The sequence below is a fragment of the Oncorhynchus mykiss genome, chromosome 13, assembly GCF_057628025.1.
Source record: "Oncorhynchus mykiss isolate SJ-2025 chromosome 13, ASM5762802v1, whole genome shotgun sequence".
Lineage (NCBI taxonomy): Eukaryota > Metazoa > Chordata > Actinopteri > Salmoniformes > Salmonidae > Oncorhynchus > Oncorhynchus mykiss.
Window position 1 is genome coordinate 28,357,819 of NC_143034.1, and position 19,554 is coordinate 28,377,372.

The following is a 19,554-nucleotide window of genomic DNA, read 5'->3' on the forward strand; positions in this document are numbered from 1 at the left end:
GGTGTTTTGTATGATTCCCAATTAGAGGCAGCTGGTAATCGTTGTCTCAATAATTGGGGATCATATTTAAGTAGTTATTTTTCCCACCTGTGTTTGTGGGATCTTGTTTATGTGTAGTTGCCTGTGAGCACTCCGTTGTCGTCACGTTTCATTCATTCTTTATTGTTTTTGTGCATTTCAGTTAATAAACATGTGGAAACCATATCACGCTGCACCTTGGTCCGATAATTCTTACGGCGAACGTGACAAAGTGAAATGAAAACAAATATTTGTTTCAAAATTTCAGAAAAATATAAAACGGAAAAGTGGTGCGTGCATATGTAGTCACCCCCTTTGCTTTGAAACCCCTAAATAAGATCGGGTGCAACCAATTAACTTCAGAAGTCACATAATTAGTTAAATAAAGTCCACCTGTGTGCAATCTAACTGTCACATGATCTGTCACATGATCTCAGTATATATACACCTGTTCTGAAAGGCCCCAGAGTCTGCAACACCACTAAGCAAGGGGCACCACCAAGTAAGCGACACCATGAAGACCAAGGAGCTCCTCAAACAGGTCAGGGACAAAGTTGTGGAGAAAAACAGATCACGGTTGGGTTATAAAAAATATCCAAAACTTTGAACATCCCACAGAGCACCATTAAATCCATTATTAAAAAATGGAAAGAATATGGCACCACAATAAACCTGCCAAGAGAGGGCCACTCACCAAAACTCACAGACCAGGCAAGGAGGGCATTAATCAGAGGCAACAAAGAGACCAAAGATAACCCTGAAGGAGCTGCAAAGCTCCACAGTGGAGATTGGGGTATCTGTCCATAGGACCACTTGAAGCAGAGCTGGGCTTTACCGAAGAGTGGCCAGAAAAAAAGCCATTGCTTAAAAAAAAAAGCAAACACGTTTGGTGTTCGCCAAAAGGCATGTGGGAGACTCCCCAAACATATGGAATAGGGTACTCTGGTCAGATGAGACTAAAAGTTCACTTTTTGGCCATCAAGGAAAGCGCTATGTCTGGCGCAAACCTAACATCTCTCATCCCCCTGAGAACACCATCCCCACAGTGAAGCAAGGTGGTGGCAGCATCGTGCTGTGGCAATGTTTTTCATTGGGAGGGACTGGGAAACTGGTCAGAATTGAAGGAATGATGGATGGAGCTAAATACAGGGAAATTCTTGATGGAAACCTGTTTCAGTCTTCCAGAGATTTGAGACTGGGACGGAGGTTCACCTTCCAGCAGAACAATAACCCTAAGTATACTGCTAAAGTAACACTTGAGTGGTTTAAAGGGAAACATTTAAATGTCTTGAATGGCTGAGTCAAAGCCCAGACCTCAATCCAATTGAGAATCTGTAGTATTCTTGCTGTACAAGAACCCAAGGAGCTGAAGGAGCTGGAGCAGTTTTGCTATCCAAGTGGTTAGATGTGCCAAGCTTATAGAGACATACCCCAAGAGACTTGCAGCTGGAATTTCTGCAAAAGGTGGCTCTACAAAGTATTGACTTTGGGGGGGGGTGAATAGTTATGCACACTCAAGTTCTGTTTTTTTGTCTTGTTTTTTCACAATAAAAAACGATTTTGCATCTTCAAAGTGGTAGGCATGTTGTGTAAATCAAATGATACAAACCCCCCCAAAAAAATCAATTTTAATTCCAGGTTGTGAGGCAACAAAATAGGAAAAATGCCAAGGGGGTGAATACTTTCGCAAGCCACTGTAGTATACAATTGGATGACGTAGTACACAAAAAAATCTAATCAAATGTATTTATATAGCCCTTCTTACATCAGCTGATATCTCAAAGTGCTGTATAGAATCCCAGCCTAAAACCCCAAACAGCAAGCAATGCAGGTGTAGAAGCACGGTGGCTAGGAAAAACTCCATAGAAAGGCCAAAACCTAGGAAGAAACCTAGAGAGGAACCAGGCTATGAGGGGTGGCCAGTCCTCTTCTGGCTGTGCCGGGTGGAGATTATGACGAACATGGCCAAGATGTTCAAATATTCATAAATGACCAGCACGGTTAAATAATAATAATCACAGTAGTTGTTCAGGGTGCAGCAAGTCAGGAGTAAATGTCAGTTGGCTATTCATAGCCGATCATTAAGAGTGTCTCTACCGCTCCTGCTGTCTCTAGAGAGGTGAAAACAGCAGGTCTGGGACAGGTATCACGTCCGGTGAACAGGTCAGGGTTCCATAGCCGCAGGCAGAACAGTTGAAACTAGAGCAGCAGCACGGCCAGGGGCCCAACCCAGACAGGAAGATCACTTCAGTGACTCAACCCACTCAAGTGACGCACCCCTCCTAGGGACGGTATGAAAGAGCACCAGTAAGCCAGTGACTCAGCCCCTGTAATAAGGTTAGAGGCAAAGAATCCCAGTGGAGAGAAGGGAACCGGCCAGGCAGAGACAGCAAGGGCAGTTTGTTGCTCCAGAGCCTTTCCGTTCACCTTCACACTCCTGGGCCAGACTACACTCAATCATATGACCCACTGAAGAGATTAGTCTTCAGTAAAGACTTAAAGGTTGAAACCGAGTCTGCGTCTCTCACATGGGTAGGCAGACCATTCCATAAAAATGGAGCTCTATAGGAGAAAGCCCTGCCTCCAAGTGTTTGCTTAGAAATTCTAGGGACAATTAGGAGGCCTGCGTCTTGTGACCGTAGCGTACGTGTAGGGATGTACTGCAGGACCAAATCAGAAAGATTGGTAGGAGCAAGCCCATGTAATGCTTTGTAGGTTAGCAGTAAAACCTTGAAATCAACCCTTGCCTTAACAGGAAGCCAGTGTAGGGATGCTAGCACTGGAGTAATATGATTTTAAAAAATTGGTTCTAGTCAGGATTCTAGCAGCCGTATTTAGCACTAACTGAAGTTTATTTAGTGCTTTATCCAGGTAGCCGGAAAGTAAAGCATTGCAGTAGTCTAATCTAGAAGTAACAAAAGCATGGATTCATTTTTCTGCATCATTTTTGGACAGAAAGTTTCAGATTTTTTCAATGTTACATAGATGGGAAAAAGCTGTCCTTGAAACAGTCTTGATATGTTCGTCAAAAGAGAGATTAGGGTCCAGAGTAACGCCGAGGACCTTCACAGTTTTATTTGAGTCGACTGTACAACCATTAAGAGTAATTGTCAGATTCAACAGAAGATCTCTTTGTTTCTTGGGACCTAGAACAAGCATCTCTGTTTTGTCCGTGTTTGAAAGTAGAAAGTTTGCAGCCATCCGCTTCCTTATGTCCGAAACACAGGCTTCTAGCGAGGGCAATTTTGGGGCTTCATCATGTTTGATTGAAATGTACAACTGTGTGTCATCCGCACAGCAGTGAAAGTTAACATTGTGTTTTCGAATGACATCCCCAAGAGGTAAAATATATAGTGAAAACAATAGTGGTCCTAAAACAGAACCTTGAGGAACACGGAAATTTACAGTTGATTTGTCAGAGGACAAACCATTCACAGAGACAAACTGATATCTTTCCGACAGATAAGATCTAAACCAGGCCAGAACTTGTCCGTGTAGACCAATTTGGGTTTCCAATCTCTCCAAAAGAATGTGGTGATCGATGGTATCAAAAGCAGCACTAAGGTCTAGGAGCACGAGGACAGATGCAGAGCCTCGGTCTGACGCCATTAAAAGGTAATTTACCATCTTCACAAGTGCAGTCTCAGTGCTATGATGGGGTCTAAAACCAGACTGAAGCATTTCATATACATTGTTTGTCTTCAGGAAGGCAGTGAGTTGCTGCGCAACAGCTTTTATTATTTTTTTTGAGAGGAATGGAAGATTCAATATAGGCCAATAGTTTTTTATGTTTTCTGGGTCAAGGTTTGGCTTTTTCCAGACAGGCTTTATTACTGCCACTTTTAGTTAGTTTGGTAAACATCCGGTGGATAGAGAGACGTTTATTATGTTCAACATAGGAGGGCAAAGCACAGGAAGCAGCTCTTTCAGTAGTTTATTTGGTATAGGGTCCAGTATGCAGCTTGACGGTTTAGAGGCCATGATTATTTTCATCATATAGTACTAAAACACTTGAGCGTCTCTCTTGATCCTAGGTCCTGGCAGAGTTGTGCAGACTCAGGACAACTGAGCTTTGAAGGAATACGCAGATTTAAAGAGGAGTCCGTAATTTGCTTTCTAATGATCATGATCTTTTCCTCAAAGAAGTTCATGAATTTATTACTGCTGAAGTGAAAGCCATCCTCACTTGGGGAATGCTGCTTTTTAGTTAGCTTTGCGACAGTATCAAAAAGGAATTTTGGATTGTTCTTATTTTCATTAAGTTGGAAAAATAGGATGATCGAGCAGCAGTGAGGACTCTTCGATACTGCACGGTACTGTCTTTCCAAACTAGTCGGAAAACTTCCAGTTTGGTGTGGCGCCATTTCCGTTCCAATTTTCTGGAAGCTTGCTTCAGAGCTCGGGTGCAACTGCATCTAGGATATTGCGCAAGATTAAATTGAGTTCCTCGGTTAGGTGGTTAACTGATTTTTGTCCTCTGACGTCCTTGGGTAGGCAGATGTAGTCTGGAAGGGCATCAAGGAATCTTTGTGTTGTCTGAGAATTTATAGCACGACTTTTGATGCTCCTTGGTTGGGGTCTGAGCAGATTATTTGTTGCGAATACAAATGTAATAAAATGGTGGTCCGATAGTCCAGGATTATGAGGAAAAACATTAATATCCACAACATTTATTCCATGTCACAAAATTAGGTCCAGAGTATGACTGTGACAGTGAGTAGGTCCAGAGACATGTTGAACAAAGCCCACTGAGTCGATGATGGCTCCGAAAGCCTTTTGGAGTGGATCTGTGGACTTTTCCATATGAATATTAAAATCACCAAAAATGTGAATATTATCTGCTATGACTACAAGGTCTGATAGAAATTCAGGGAACTCAGTGAGGAACGCTGTATATGGCTCAGGAGGCCTGTAAACAGTAACTATAAAAAGTGATTGAGTAGGCTGCATAGATTTCATGACTAGAAGCTCAAACGACGACAACGTCATTTTTTTCTTGTAAATTGAAATTTGCTATTGTAAATGTTAGCAACACCTCCGCCTTTGCGGGGTGCACGGGGGATATGGTCACTAGTGTAACCAGGAGGCGAGGCCTCATTTAACACAGTAAATTCATCAGGCTTAAGCCATGTTTCAGTCAGGCCAATCACATCAAGATTATGATCAGTGATTAGTTAATTGACTATAACTGCCTTTGAAGGGAGAGATCTAACATTAAGTAGCCCTATTTTGAGATGTGAGGTATCACAATCTCTTTCAATAATGGCAGGAATGGAGGAGGTCTTTATCCTAGTGAGATTGCTAAGGCAAACACCGCTATGTTTAATTTTGACAAGGTCTCAATGGGGATAGCTGAGCTGACTACACTGACTGTGCTAGTGGCAGACTCCACTAAGCTGGCAGGCTGGCTAACAGCCTGGCCTGCACCCTATTTCATTGTGGAGCTAGAGGAGTTAGAGCACTGTCTATGTTGGCAGATAAGGTGAGAGCACCCCTCCAGCTAGGATGGAGTCCGTCACTCCTCAACAGGCCAGGCTTGGTCCTGTTTGAGGGTTAGGGTTAGGGAGAGTCCCAGAAAGAGGGCCAATTATCTACAAATTCTCTTTTGGGAGGGGCAGAAAACAGTTTTCAACCAGCGATTGAGTTGTGAGACTGCTGTAGAGCTCATCACTCCCCCTAACTGGGAGGGGGCCAGAGACAATTACTCGATGCCAACACATCTTTCTAGCTGATTTACACGCTGACGCTATGTTGCGCTTGGTGACCTCTGACTGTTTCATTCTAACATCGTTGGTGCCGACGTGGATAACAATATCTCTATACTCTCTACACTCGCCAGTTATAGCTTTAGCCAGCACCATCTTCAGATTAGCCTTGACGTCGGTAGCCCTGCCCCCTGGTAAACAGTGCATGATCGCTGGATGATTCTTTTTAAGTCTAATACTGCGGGTAATGGAGTCGCCAATGACTAGGGTTTTCAATTTGTCAGAGCTAATGGTGGGAAGCTTCGGCGTCCTCAGACCCTGTAACGGGAGGAGTAGAGACAAGAGAAGGCTCGGCCTCAGACTCCTACTCGCTGCTTAATGGGGAAAACCCGTTGAAAGTTTCTGTCGGCTGAATGAGCAACTAGAAGCCATGAGAAAGATGTCCGGCTGCGGGGACCGTGCGAGGGGATTTATACTAATGTTGCTGTCTGTACTTACTGGTGGCACAGGCGCTGTTTCATCCTTTCCTACACTGAAATTACCCTTGCCTAACGATTGATCTGAAGCTGGGGTCGTTCTCCTGTATATTATGAGTACAGCGACTGCAATTAGAAGGAATCATGTTAATGTTACTACTTAGCTTTGGCTGTTGGAGGTCCTGACGAACCATGTCCAGATAAAGCGTCCGGAGTGAAAAAGTTTAATGAAAAAAAGTTGAGTGAGGGGAAAAACTAAAAATATAAAAAAGAAAAAAACGTAAAGTTGTCAGGTAGCAAAGTAAGGTTGGCAACAAAACGCACAGCAACACGTAAACAAGTCTGCAAGTTGGGACCGGAGGGAACACTTTTGGCTCGTGAGAGAGCACTACTTTCAAAACTACTGGCGGAAATCATCCAAAAGTTAGACAGTCCATCATTGCATAGGCTAAACACATTCTTATCTAAACTTTAACTGCTGCCTCATTTTAAAGGAACAATATAGGCTAGTCCACGACAAGAAGAAACTAGTTGTCATTGTTTTATATAGCCCTTTATATACCTGGCACTAACATTCGTCCTGATCTTGTCCACATTCACATTGTGCCCACATTTAGACAGGTGTGAACGATTAAAAGACCCGTTGTGAACTGATTGTGATCAGATCTACCTGACCAGCTCCAGAGATGGTCCGTGACACATTGTTTCTGGATATCTTACAATTGAAAATAGATCTGGATGGTCAAACCATTTAAATCATAATTATACCGCCCTCTAAAATCATTGACTCAAGGCATCAATTACTGAGAGAAAAAAAGTAATTATTTTGAAACAATATCTTTCAAATAATTGGAATGCTTGAAGGGATCAGGAAATCTGATCACAATGTGGACACATTTTTAAACAATGGGTAGATGTGACCAACCTGTGATTGGATAATCTTGATCGGATCATAAAACCATGGCTAATGAGACAATGGCAAATTAAGCCAGAGCCAATGCTGAAAGTTTAAATATTTGTATATCTGACATAATATAGGATAAAATAACTCTTCTACCCCAGGTGCAGAGCCCAACGTGTGTCTGGTGTGTGGCAAAGTCTTCAGCCAGAGCTCCAACCTCAGTTTTCGCAACCAGGAGAATCACAGCACCGACCTTCAAGCTAAGACCCTGGCTAAGCTGGCGAGTCAACATTGGAGTCAACATGGGACAGCCTCCCCGTGGAACACTTTCGACACCTTGTAGTCCATGCCCGGATGAATTCAGACTGCTCTGAAGACAAAAAGGGGTGCAACTCAATATTAGGAAAGAGTTTTGTACACTCAAGAGTATCTTTTAGTGTAATAATGTTATTGCCGATGTAAGGTTGTTTTTCTTCACTGAGTGGAAGACCAGTGTATGCGTGTAAGTGATATTCTTCAAGAATCAATGGGTAGCCTATATTTCATTCATTTGAACTATTTAAAAAATAGCAGTAAATATCAGAGTGGGACTTTAAATTATGAGCAACGTGACTTACCAGGTTTTTATCATCCTTTGTTCCATGCACAGCTCAGATATATTTCAATTAACAGGATGGGCGTAGTTCACGAGGGATTGTTTCTGGACAGAGCTGTGATTTCCTGGAAATCAGGCCCACTAGTGTCTGTCAGAAGGATTGTTTCTGGACAGAGCTGTTATTTCCTGGAAATCAGGCCCACTAGTGCCTGTCAGAAGGATTGTTTCTGGACAGAGCTGTGATTTCCTGGAAATCAGGCCCACTAGTGCCTGTCAGAAGGATTGTTTCTGCCTGGATTTTTGGCGCAAATACACAACATTTTACTGTATTGCTGGTTTCTGGTAGAGAAACGGATTATGATGCACCCTTACGCACAGATAGAGACGATAGCTACCAATCATTTCAAGTAAACAATTTGAAGCACATTAATTAAATCTTCCTTGATCAAAATTAAACCAAATAGTTTATTTCATTTTCGCGCCTTATCAGAAATGTCTTTGATATCACGGGTAGAGTGAGGCTGCAGAGGCTGAAGTAGCCTAATGGTGGCTCTGTTAATTAAGAAAACGTTACATTTTAAAAGCAAGATGTGTTTACAGTCATGACATACAGTACACACACACACACACACACACACACACAGCTTCACAGCAAACTCTAAGTGAGTGTTACAGGTTTTGTTTTTTCCATTTATGTTTTGAGGGTGGACTTTTAGCAGGTATAGCACGCTAGCACTTAGGGCGCACCGATTGGTGTCACCTTGTTAGTCAGTATGTGTTACACCTGTGCTGGCTTATCCATCTCATTAGTCGGAAGGTGTTTCACCTGTGCTGGCCCAAGTGATATTTATGAGTGGCTGGCCCAGTGCTTCAGTGGCTTCAGTGATGTGGAAGGTCAACACCTTTAGTTGGCTCCCCCGATTTGATTTCTAGGAAAACATTCCTTTGTCTGATCTAACCTGTTTTTGTTTTACTTCACTTTTTTTTGGTTTGCTTCCTGTCTTTACGTTTGGTGTGGGTTTTTCTTTTGTTTGCCTCTTATTTGGCAAATTTAGTGGGCACTCATGGTGGGTGTCTTTTAGGTCCCAGTTGTTGCTGCTAGTCATCTTTCAGTGGACAACACCATGAGTGTCTTTCAGAACCCCTCCTAAAACCTATTTCATTTTATTTGTTGTCGGTGACTCTTTTCTTTAGGCCTATTACCCACACTTGACAAAGAAGAGCAAAGAAGACAATAAAATCCTACTATATTGGATTAGCTATATTGGATGGATGTGCTATATTGTATTATATTATTTTATACTAATACAATTTGACAGAGAAAGAGATTTTGTTTAATCAATTCTTATTTTATCTATCAAAAAGATATGGAGCAAAATGATTGCCACTCGTTTTCAATACTCCGGCACACTACACTTGTGAGGATAACAGCACAGCCTTTTCTAAAATGTTTTATGAGGTTGGAGAACACATTGTTCCCAATCTTAAGACTATTCCTCCATACAGGATCTTTCCAGATCCTTGATAGCCTTTGTCTGCTCTTATGGACTGCCCTCTTCAATTAAAACCTCTGGTTTGAAATAAAGTCAGGAGACTGAGAATGTAGATTTTGTGGAGAATTAATAATTGCTTTATCAAGGATGCAAATCATTTCAGACTTGAATACATGAGTGGACTAGAGAATATATACTTTAAGTGCCCAGGGAGTAGGTGTCCATTTGGAATAGAGCAAGAGTCATGGTTATACGCCCCCCCCCCCCCCTCCCACTCCTCCCTCCCTGTCCTTCTCCAAGTATAAAGTTAAAATATATTTTTTATGCAATAATACACTTACCTATACATATATCGGCATAAGAGCCTATTGAAATCACCTATACTAATGTCTGGTGGAAAACAGACATTTCATTTTCACCTCCACCATTCCTACTGTACAGCACCACAGGGTTCAAGTTTGTTTTCAAACTATAACATCTAACATTTCATTCAATTAAGTAACATTCTTTAAAAATACTGAAGTTAAGTCAGACAATTTTTTTTTTGCATATTCACGCACAGTATACACTTGTATCTTCTTCCTTACATGATTGTGTATTTGGATAGTAAGCAAGCATAAAACATCAGAGGAAGGGTATAGATGGCTCTAACACATGTGTATCTTCATGAGTGCAGGGGTCTGGTCTGGTACCGTGTCTTTAACCGCTGAGCAACACCCCTTCTCTGTTTGTCCCCCCCCCCCCTTCAAATTGTTTACTTGAAATGATTTGTAGCTATCGTCTCTATCTGTGCGTGAGAGTGCAGTCGACTCAGTTGCCCTACCAAGAAACACGTAATACCGTAAAGTGTTGTGTATTCGTGCATAACAATTCAGGCGGATACTGGCTTGACCATTTTGCGAGTGTCAGTTCAGTTAACAAATGGTCACATTTGTGCAGCAGGTTTTTTCAAAAGCTCCCGGCTCGGCTCGGGTTTAACATTTTGAGGATCCTCCAATTTCAAGAATTTTAAGAGAAAACAACAACATGGGTGAGCTTGATGTTTTTTCAAATAGTGTACTTGTGTTTAGTAGTTGGAAAAGATTTAGTAAATAAAATATTTGTTGTATTTTGGCATAGGCCTATTACCCTACAACATAGGACAGTTAATCTCAGCTTGTGTTTGTCTTGTTGAGATAGCATTCCTGTGGGCATGGCTTGGAGACTTTATGAAGGTCAAGTCAAAGTATGGAGACATTATGGAGGTTAAAACTACTGGTGCCTCTAAGGAGACAGCAGATGCTGACGGCCATGCTAGAGGTATGTGGTCTATGAAACTAACAGAACCTACATAATCAATATTAATCCATACATCCATTTCATTCATAAATAGACTGAAAACACATTTACTTTACAACAGGTTATAGCGGGGTGACTGCATCTGAGAGAATGGCAGAGTATGACAAAGATGACATAAATAATTACATTGACATCATCAGAGAGGTGGGGAAAGAGTATGAAATAGCCCCAGCTCTCATCTGTGGCATCATCTCAAGAGAGACCAGAGGTGGGAGAGCAATACGTAAACCGTCCCCACCAATCGTCCCAAAACAAGGCTGGGGGGACTATGGAAGAGGCTTTGGGCTAATGCAGGTAGGCACTCAGATTATGTGTAACTAACTCTTCATCGGTTGTGGAGTGATCATGCATCTAATTTCTTTCAGGGACACTGATGGAAAAAATAATTCAATATCTTTGGTGCTGCCGAAAAAACATCATAATATATATGCAAACTGTTTCGACTTGGACGCATACAGGACGCTTTAGTAGCCTTACACGAGCGAGCCAGCCAGCATATTTCCTGTGTCTGTAGCATGAGAGAGGTTGATGTAAAAGTACAACCTCTGAACAGGATGCTAGTTTATCACGTGGTCTTTCCCCCAATCTATCTCCTTAATGTTAAGTGCGAAGCAGAGAGGAATTTTTACAATCTTTAGTATGACTCAACTGGGGACCTTCCGATCTCAGGGTAGAAACTCTAACCACAAGGCGACTGAGTTGGTATCTGGATTTGTGAAGGAGGCTATAAATGGAGTTTATACAGATTAACTTAAAAAAGCAATTGAACCTATTTCTGTTTCCATGACCTATTATTGTTTGATGCTGACATGTTTGAAAGGCATTTCAACAGAAGTGAAGTACTGTCCATTGATTTCCATATTTCCTAGGTTGATGTGGACCCAAATGGTGGCAAGCACAAGAGAAGGGGTGAATGGGACAGTGAGACACATCTTGAACAAGCCACTGGGATTCTAATTGACTTCATCAACAAAATCAAAGACAAGTTTCCTGATTGTACCGAGGAGCAGCAGCTTAAAGGTACAAAGTTTGATAGTTGATAAATACTTGTTGGGTGGGGGGAATACAATGGCAAACAATTCTAACAAAATCAACTGCACTGGCTGGTTGGTTATTCGGCCGTGATTGTTACTTTTCAGGGGGAATAGCTGCCTACAACCAGGGGATTGGAGCGATCCATTCGCTATGTAAGAGAGTGGATGAGAACACCACTGGAAAGGACTATTCCAATGACGTTGTTGCCAGGGCTCAATGGTATCACAACAACTTGGTCTGAGGGTAAATAAACCAGAACATTACATTGTGTGGTGCAGTTTTATCCTAAATATTCTCAGGCGTTCAATCATTCTGATGTGTTAGCATTGCAGTTCAGCAAGAGACATACACATTTGGCAAAAACCTTTAGTTAAAAATAAATATACACAGTTAAAGGGGCAATCTGCAGTTGCTAGATCATGTAATGTCAGTCCTTGCAAATCAAATGTTATTGGTCACATACACATATTTAGCAGATGTTATTGCGGGTGTAGCAAAAAGCTTGTGCATCCATAGCTCTGTCTAGGGATTTTAGTGGTTACGTTTCTCCAGCCCCATTCCTCAGCTTTTTACCTAAACAGTGCTGGCGAGAACACTTTTTGTTTTTGTTTCAACTAATGATTGCCCCTTTAAAGTAGGCTAACTGTAATCAATACTACAAATGCTTGGATAATAGCTACATCTTTCTTCTTCTTCAGTTCATATCATTATCATTGACCAGCATCCAGACCATTGGAATGACAGAGGATCCGACAGGTTACATTGTGTAGTTCAACTCTTTCAAACGTCCTCAGGTGTTGGACCATTCAGTAACCTGCTATGATGATGAATGATACATTCACAATATGTTATACACAATGTAATATGAAGGTTTAGTTTGATGTGTTTGTCTAACATTGTAGTTGCTACGTTTTTTTTTTCTAGGTCAGTAGTCTGGTTTTTCCAATCAACATGAAGATCAATGTAATGAGGAATGTGTAAGGGTTAACATTGTGTTAAAAAAAAAAAGTATTATAATGTTATGTTTGAGTCATAAGGGGCAGGCAGGCATCAGGCAATAAAGACTCATGTAACAAAAGTTTTGGGATTTTTTTTTTCTTTATTAGATTTTTAAGTGTTAAAAAACTATTTTTTAAATCCTGATGTATTCACAATATAATGACATTTATTCTGTTTGAAATATTGAGTAAATGGGACAGGGAAATGAAAGACAACAAAAAGCAGAGTGAGACAGTAGCTGTGTAGATTGATACAACTGTCAGAACAAACCCTTTGAGTCATTCATACATGCATTCAAAAAGCCTTGGAATTGAACTAGCCATGGAAAAAGTACACACTTTCCCCCTTGTAATAAAGTAAGCAAAGCAACTGATTCTCTACCAAAACATTTTAAAACAGGGGTTCCACCTCATTTTCAACTACTTGCTACTTTGTAACTACTTAGCATGTTAGCTAACCATGCCTCTAACCCTAACCGTAACCCTTTTAGCTAACTCTTCCCCTAACCCTAACCCTTTTAGCTAACCCTTCTCTTAACCCTAACCCAGCTAACGTTAGCCAGCTAGTCAGAATTCGTAACATATCATATGTTTTCCAATTGTAACATATTGTACGTTTTGCAAATTTGTAACATAAAATACGAATTGTAATTCATAACATACAAAACGTAACATATCATAAAAGCATACTAAATGGGGACATACATCAGTTAATACATACCATACGAAACGTAACATTTCGTACTAAATGGGGACATACATCAGTTAATACATACCATACGAAACGTAACATTTCGTACTAAATGGGGACATACATCAGTTAATACATACCATACGAAACGTAACATTTCGTACTAAATGGGGACATACATCAGTTAATACATACCATACGAAACGTAACATTTCGTACTAAATGGGGACATACATCAGTTAATACATACCATACGAAACGTAACATATCGTACTAAATGGGGACATACATCAGTTAATACATACCATACGAAACGTAACATTTCGTACTAAATGGGGACATACATCAGTTAATACATACCATACGAAACGTAACATTTCGTACTAAATGGGGACATACATCAGTTAATACATACCATACGAAACGTAACATTTCGTACTAAATGGGGACATACATCAGTTAATACATACCATACGAAACGTAACATTTCGTACTAAATGGGGACATACATCAGTTAATACATACCATACGAAACGTAACATTTCGTACTAAATGGGGACATACATCAGTTAATACATACCATACGAAACGTAACATTTCGTACTAAATGGGGACATACATCAGTTAATACATACCATACGAAACGTAACATTTCGTACTGAATGGGGACATACATCAGTTAATACATACCATACGAAACGTAACATTTCGTACTAAATGGGGACATACATCAGTTAATACATACCATACGAAACGTAACATTTCGTACTAAATGGGGACATACATCAGTTAATACATACCATACGAAACGTAACATTTCGTACTAAATGGGGACATACATCAGTTAATACATACCATACGAAATGTAACATTTCGTACTAAATGGGGACATACATCAGTTAATACATACCATACGAAACGTAACATTTCGTACTAAATGGGGACATACATAAGTTAATACATACCATACGAAACGTAACATTTCGTACTAAATGGGGACATACATCAGTTAATACATACCATACGAAACGTAACATTTCATACTAAATGGGGACATACATCAGTTAATACATACCATACGAAACGTAACATTTCGTACTAAATGGGGACATACATCAGTTAATACATACCATACGAAACGTAACATTTCGTACTAAATGGGGACATACATAAGTTAATACATACCATACGAAACGTAACATTTCGTACTAAATGGAGTGTCTCGGATTCACGTACCAAAAAAGAGCCTTTTCAAAAAGAGCTGTTTGTTCGCGAACAACCCATCACTAGCAGCTACCCATGCTTGGTTATTTCTGGACAGAGCTGTGACTTCCTGTAAATCAAGCACACTATAGAGAGGGGAAATCCTTGTACACTATATATAATACAAATATAAAAAACTCTGACAGAGTTTTCATTGCATACTGTCCATGCACAATCACATTGGTGGATATAACTGAGGCTTCAGTTTCAGGTAGAAAGAAGAGGTGCGACTGTGTGAGGAGGAAGTCATCAACTGTTACAATTTTGCGACAGGTTCTTGCAAAAACTCCCGGCTGCGCTTAGTATATTATTTTGAGTATCCTCCAGTTTCAAGAATTTCAAGAGAAAACAAAAATAGATAAGCTTTATTCAGTGCAGTCAAATGGTGCAACTGTGTTTAATATTTGTAAAATATCGTTAATAAATTTGTTACGCGATATCTCAATTGGCCCAAGGGGGTCGCTGCATCATTTGTTGGGGATGACATGTTTACTGTTGCCTTGTTACTTTACAATCTCTGTCTATTTATATAAGGTGATAGGTTTGGTTTCTGAGCTTGAACTATTATTAATAATTAGTGCTGAAAGAGACATGAGGGGTGCCATAATGAAGCTTGGGAGGGGCTGAGTGCAGGGAACACGATCACATGTGGCTGTACTGATAAGGGGAGGAACCGTTTCAGGCCCATATCCCTCAGCTCCCTGCCTAGCAATAATGATGCAATGTTTGGCGATAACGAGGAGACTCCACCCAAAGTAGGGTATGTATACTACCACGGATGAAATCATGTTTTTGTCTAATGCAGCTGTATTGTCCCTCTGCGAAGAATAAACTTGGTTTAAGCTTTCATACTGTCCACCCCTCCCTTTTTTTTGTTGATAAAGCACGAAAATGAAATAAACAATATCGTATAATTGGGATTATGGAATATTGAATAAGTGTGCTGAAGGAGCTGGAGCAGTTTTGCTATACCAGTGGTTAGATGTGCCAAGCTTATAGAGACATACCCCAAGAGACTTGCAGCTGTCATTTCTGCAAAATGTGGCTCTACAAACTATTGACTTTGGGAGGTGAATAGTTATGCACATTCAAGTTCTGTTTTTTTAGATGTCCTCCTCACACAGTCGCACCTCTTCTTTCTACCTGAAACTGAAGCCTCAGTTATATCCACCAATGTGATTGTGCATGGACAGTATGCAATGAAAACTCTGTCAGAGTTTTTTATATTTGTATTATATATAGTGTACAAGGATTTCCCCTCTCTATAGTGTGCTTGATTTACAGGAAGTCACAGCTCTGTCCAGAAATAACCAAGCATGGGTAGCTGCTAGTGATGGGTTGTTCGCGAACAAACAGCTCTTTTAGTGTAATAATGTTATTGCCGATGTAAGGTTGTTTTTCTTCACTGAGTGGTAGACCAGTGTAAGTGATATTCTTCAAGAATCAATGGGTAGCCTATATTTAATTCATTTGAACTATTTAAAAAATAGCTGTAAATATCAGAGTGGGACTTTAAATTATGAGCAACGTGACTCATCAGGATTTTATCATCCTTTGTTCCATGCACAGCTCAGATATATTTCAATTAACAGGATGGGCGTACTTCACGAGGGATTGTTTCTGGACAGAGCTGTGATTTCCTGGAAATCAGGCCCACTAGTGCCTGTCAGAAGGATTGTTTCTGGACAGAGCTGTGATTTCCTGGAAATCAGGCCCACTAGTGCCTGTCAGAAGGATTGTTTCTGCCTGGATTTTTGGCGCAAATACACAACATTTTACTGTATTGCTGGTTTCTGGTAGAGAAACGGATTCTGATGCACCCTTACGCACAGATAGAGACGATAGCTACCAATCATTTCAAGTAAACAATTTGAAGCACATTAATTAAATCTTCCTTGATCAAAATTAAACCAAATAGTTTATTCCATTTTCGCTCCTTATCATAAATGTCTTTGATATCACGGGTAGAGTGAGGCTGCAGAGGCTGAAGTAGCCTAATGGTGGCTCTGTTAATTAAGAAAACGTTACATTTTAAAAGCAAGATGTGTTTACAGTCATGACATACAGTACACACACACACACACACACACACACACACACACACACACACACACACACACACACACACACACACACACACACACACACACAGCTTCACAGCAAGCTCTAAGTGAGTGTTACAGGTTTTGTTTTTTCCATTTATGTTTTGAGGGTGGACTTTTAGCAGGTATAGCACGCTAGCACTTAGGGCGCACCGATTGGTGTCACCTTGTTAGTCAGTATGTGTTACACGTGTGCTGGCTTATCCATCTCATTAGTCGGAAGGTGTTTCACCTGTGCTGGCCCAAGTGATATTTATGAGTGGCTGGCCCAGTGCTTCAGTGGCTTCAGTGATGTGGAAGGTCAACATCTTTAGTTGGCTCCCCCGATTTGATTTCTAGGAAAACATTCCTTTGTCTGATCTAACCTGTTTTTGTTTTACTTCACTTTTTTTTGGTTTGCTTCCTGTCTTTACGTTTGGTGTGGGTTTTTCTTTTGTTTGCCTCTTATTTGGCAAATTTAGTGGGCACTCATGGTGGGTGTCTTTTAGGTCCCAGTTGTTGTTGCTAGTCATCTTTCAGTGGACGACACCATGAGTGTCTTTCAGAACCCCTCCTAAAACCTATTTCATTTTATTTGTTGTCGGTGACTCTTTTCTTTAGGCCTATTACCCACCCTTGACAAAGAAGAGCAAAGAAGACAATAAAATCCTACTATATTGGATTAGCTATATTGGATGGATGTGCTATATTGTATTATATTATTTTATACTAATACAATTTGACAGAGAAAGAGATTTTGTTTAATCAATTCTTATTTTATCTATCAAAAAGATATGGAGCAAAATGATTGCCACTCGTTTTCAATACTCCGGCACACTGCACTTGTGAGGATAACAGCACAGCCTTTTCTAAAATGTTTTATGAGGTTGGAGAACACATTGTTCCCAACCTTAAGACTATTCCTCCATACAGGATCTTTCCAGATCCTTGATATCCTTTGTCTGCTCTTATGGACTGCCCTCTTCAATTAAAACCACTGGTTTGAAATAAAGTCAGGAGACTGAGAATGTAGATTTTGTGGAGAATTAATCATTGCTTTATCAAGGATGCAAATCATTTCAGACTTGAATACATGAGTGGACTAGAGAAGATATACTTTAAGTGCCCAGGGAGTAGGTGTCCATTTGGAATAGAGCAAGAGTCATGGTTATACGCACACATCCCCCCCACTCCTCCCTCCCTGTCCTTCTCCAAGTATAAAGTTAAAATATTTTTTTTATGCAATAATACTTACCTATACATATATCGGCATAAGAGCCTATTGAAATCACCTATACTAATGTCTGGTGGAAAAACAGAGGGGGGGGGGGGGGGTATGAAATAGACCCAGCTATCATCTGTGGCATCATCTCAAGAGTCCAGAGGTGGGAGAGCAATATGGGACAAGAATGGCTGGGGGGACTATGGAAAGTCCTTTGGGCTCATGCAGATAGGCACTCAGATTGTAATTAATTGAAGTCACTGATTGGCCAGAGAATTCCAGTCACTTGGGTCGTATTCATAAGGGCAGGCAACACAAAGCATTTCAGAAATCAAAAAAAAAAAGGCAGCTTTCTTATTGGACAAATCCAGGTAGTCCCTCTGTTTTCTTCCTCTTGGTGCCTAATGAATACATCCCTGGTGTCCAAGGTATGAATCAGGCCCTCGAAGCCCAGATTTGAGAGCTTCGAATGGAATTTATAGGTTAATAAAGTTGTTCATCCTATTTCTGTTTCCGTTAGCATTTTTTGATGCTGAGTGCCATGTTTGAATGAGATTACAGTGGGGGCTGGTCGTAGGACCTATAGGAGGACGGGTTGATTGTAATGGCTAGAATGGAGTTAATGGAACATGGAGTCAAAACGTGGTTTCCATACATTTGACACCGTTCCAAAAACTCCATTCCAGCCATTACAATGAGCCCGTCCTCCTATAGGTCCTCCCACCATCCTCTTCTGATTACAATGTAAGTGAAGTGTTGTCCATTGATTTCCATCATATTTCCTAGGTTGATGTTACTCCAAATAGTGGCAACCACACTCAAAAGGGAGAATAGGACAGCCAGGACCATCTTAAACAAGGCACTTGAGATTCTCAGAAATGTCATCAAAAAGATCCAGAGAAAGTTTCCTGACTGGACCAGGTAGCAGCTGCTGAAAGGTACGACGTTTGATACGTCCTGGACTAACCAAATGTGTGGCCCTTGTCAAGAACATTTTAGCCTCTTATGGAAAGCATTGCTAAAACCTACCTTGTTTTTACCCTCAGATGACGTGTTATTTTGACTATCATTGTACTGCCCAATCTCATGAGAAAATGGACACCTACACTACAAGAGAGGAATTCCATGATGTTGCCTTAATATATCATTCAAAGTAAACTGTGGGACCTACCATCCTTTTCAGCCAGACCATTCTAACGACATGTCCTCTGCTGTCTGTGTAGCCTAAGTGTATCTGGAAGTTAGGCCATACAGACTTGATTAACAAACAGTTAACAATATCACATTTTTTTTGAGACCAGGCAAGCAAATCAAAAACTTTGTAAAAATACTATAGCAACCTTAGTTCAACATATAACGAGACATTTGACCCCATGTGTCAAAAGTGGAATAGCATTAACAGGGGCATCCGTTAAACAGTAAATCAACATTGTGGTTCTCAGTAGCCCGACCTCATGATCAATGTTAAATTCACAAAATGGTATACACAATGTAATAGGAAGGTTTAATTTAATGCATTTGTCTAACATTCTAGTAGCTTTCAATTGCATGCAACAAGGAATGTTTTCTGCTTTACAAAAAGTACAGCTTTTTCCTAATCTATTGGTATTTTCGGTAGGAGTCCAACATCAATATGCTTAAATACATTTATTTTATTTGTTATTTGAAACATTGTTTGAGTCATAAGAGGCATGTAAACTTCAGGCAATAAAGACTCATGTAACATGTCTCCACAACG

The 19,554-nt window shown here is 40.4% G+C and overlaps 1 protein-coding gene and 1 long non-coding RNA gene across 2 annotated transcripts; both read left to right on the forward strand.

Annotated features, from left to right (window-relative positions):
* Positions 1-9,852: 9,852 nt before the first annotated feature.
* LOC110517266 (lysozyme g) lies at positions 9,853-12,639 on the forward strand. The gene is made up of 6 exons (XM_036940524.2): positions 9,853-10,218; positions 10,368-10,487; positions 10,588-10,820; positions 11,396-11,546; positions 11,666-11,804; positions 12,260-12,639. The coding sequence occupies exons 1-5, from the start codon at positions 10,215-10,217 to the stop codon at positions 11,800-11,802; spliced, it is 645 nt and encodes a 214-aa protein (XP_036796419.1). The 5' UTR covers positions 9,853-10,214; the 3' UTR covers positions 11,803-11,804; positions 12,260-12,639.
* A 5,963-nt stretch (positions 12,640-18,602) lies between these two features.
* On the forward strand, positions 18,603-19,549 carry LOC149978816 (uncharacterized). Its single transcript, XR_016485788.1, has 2 exons — positions 18,603-18,754; positions 18,863-19,549. It is a non-coding gene; the product is annotated as an uncharacterized LOC149978816 (long non-coding RNA).
* Positions 19,550-19,554: the final 5 nt, after the last annotated feature.

What these genes read in the sequence shown, in the direction of transcription:
- LOC110517266 (XM_036940524.2), top strand. An exon ending in GAGGCTTTGGGCTAATGCAG is followed by an intron (nt 10,821 to 11,395) that starts GTAGGCACTCAG and finishes CATATTTCCTAG; the next exon opens with GTTGATGTGGACCCAAATGG. An exon ending in CGAGGAGCAGCAGCTTAAAG is followed by an intron (nt 11,547 to 11,665) that starts GTACAAAGTTTG and finishes GTTACTTTTCAG; the next exon opens with GGGGAATAGCTGCCTACAAC.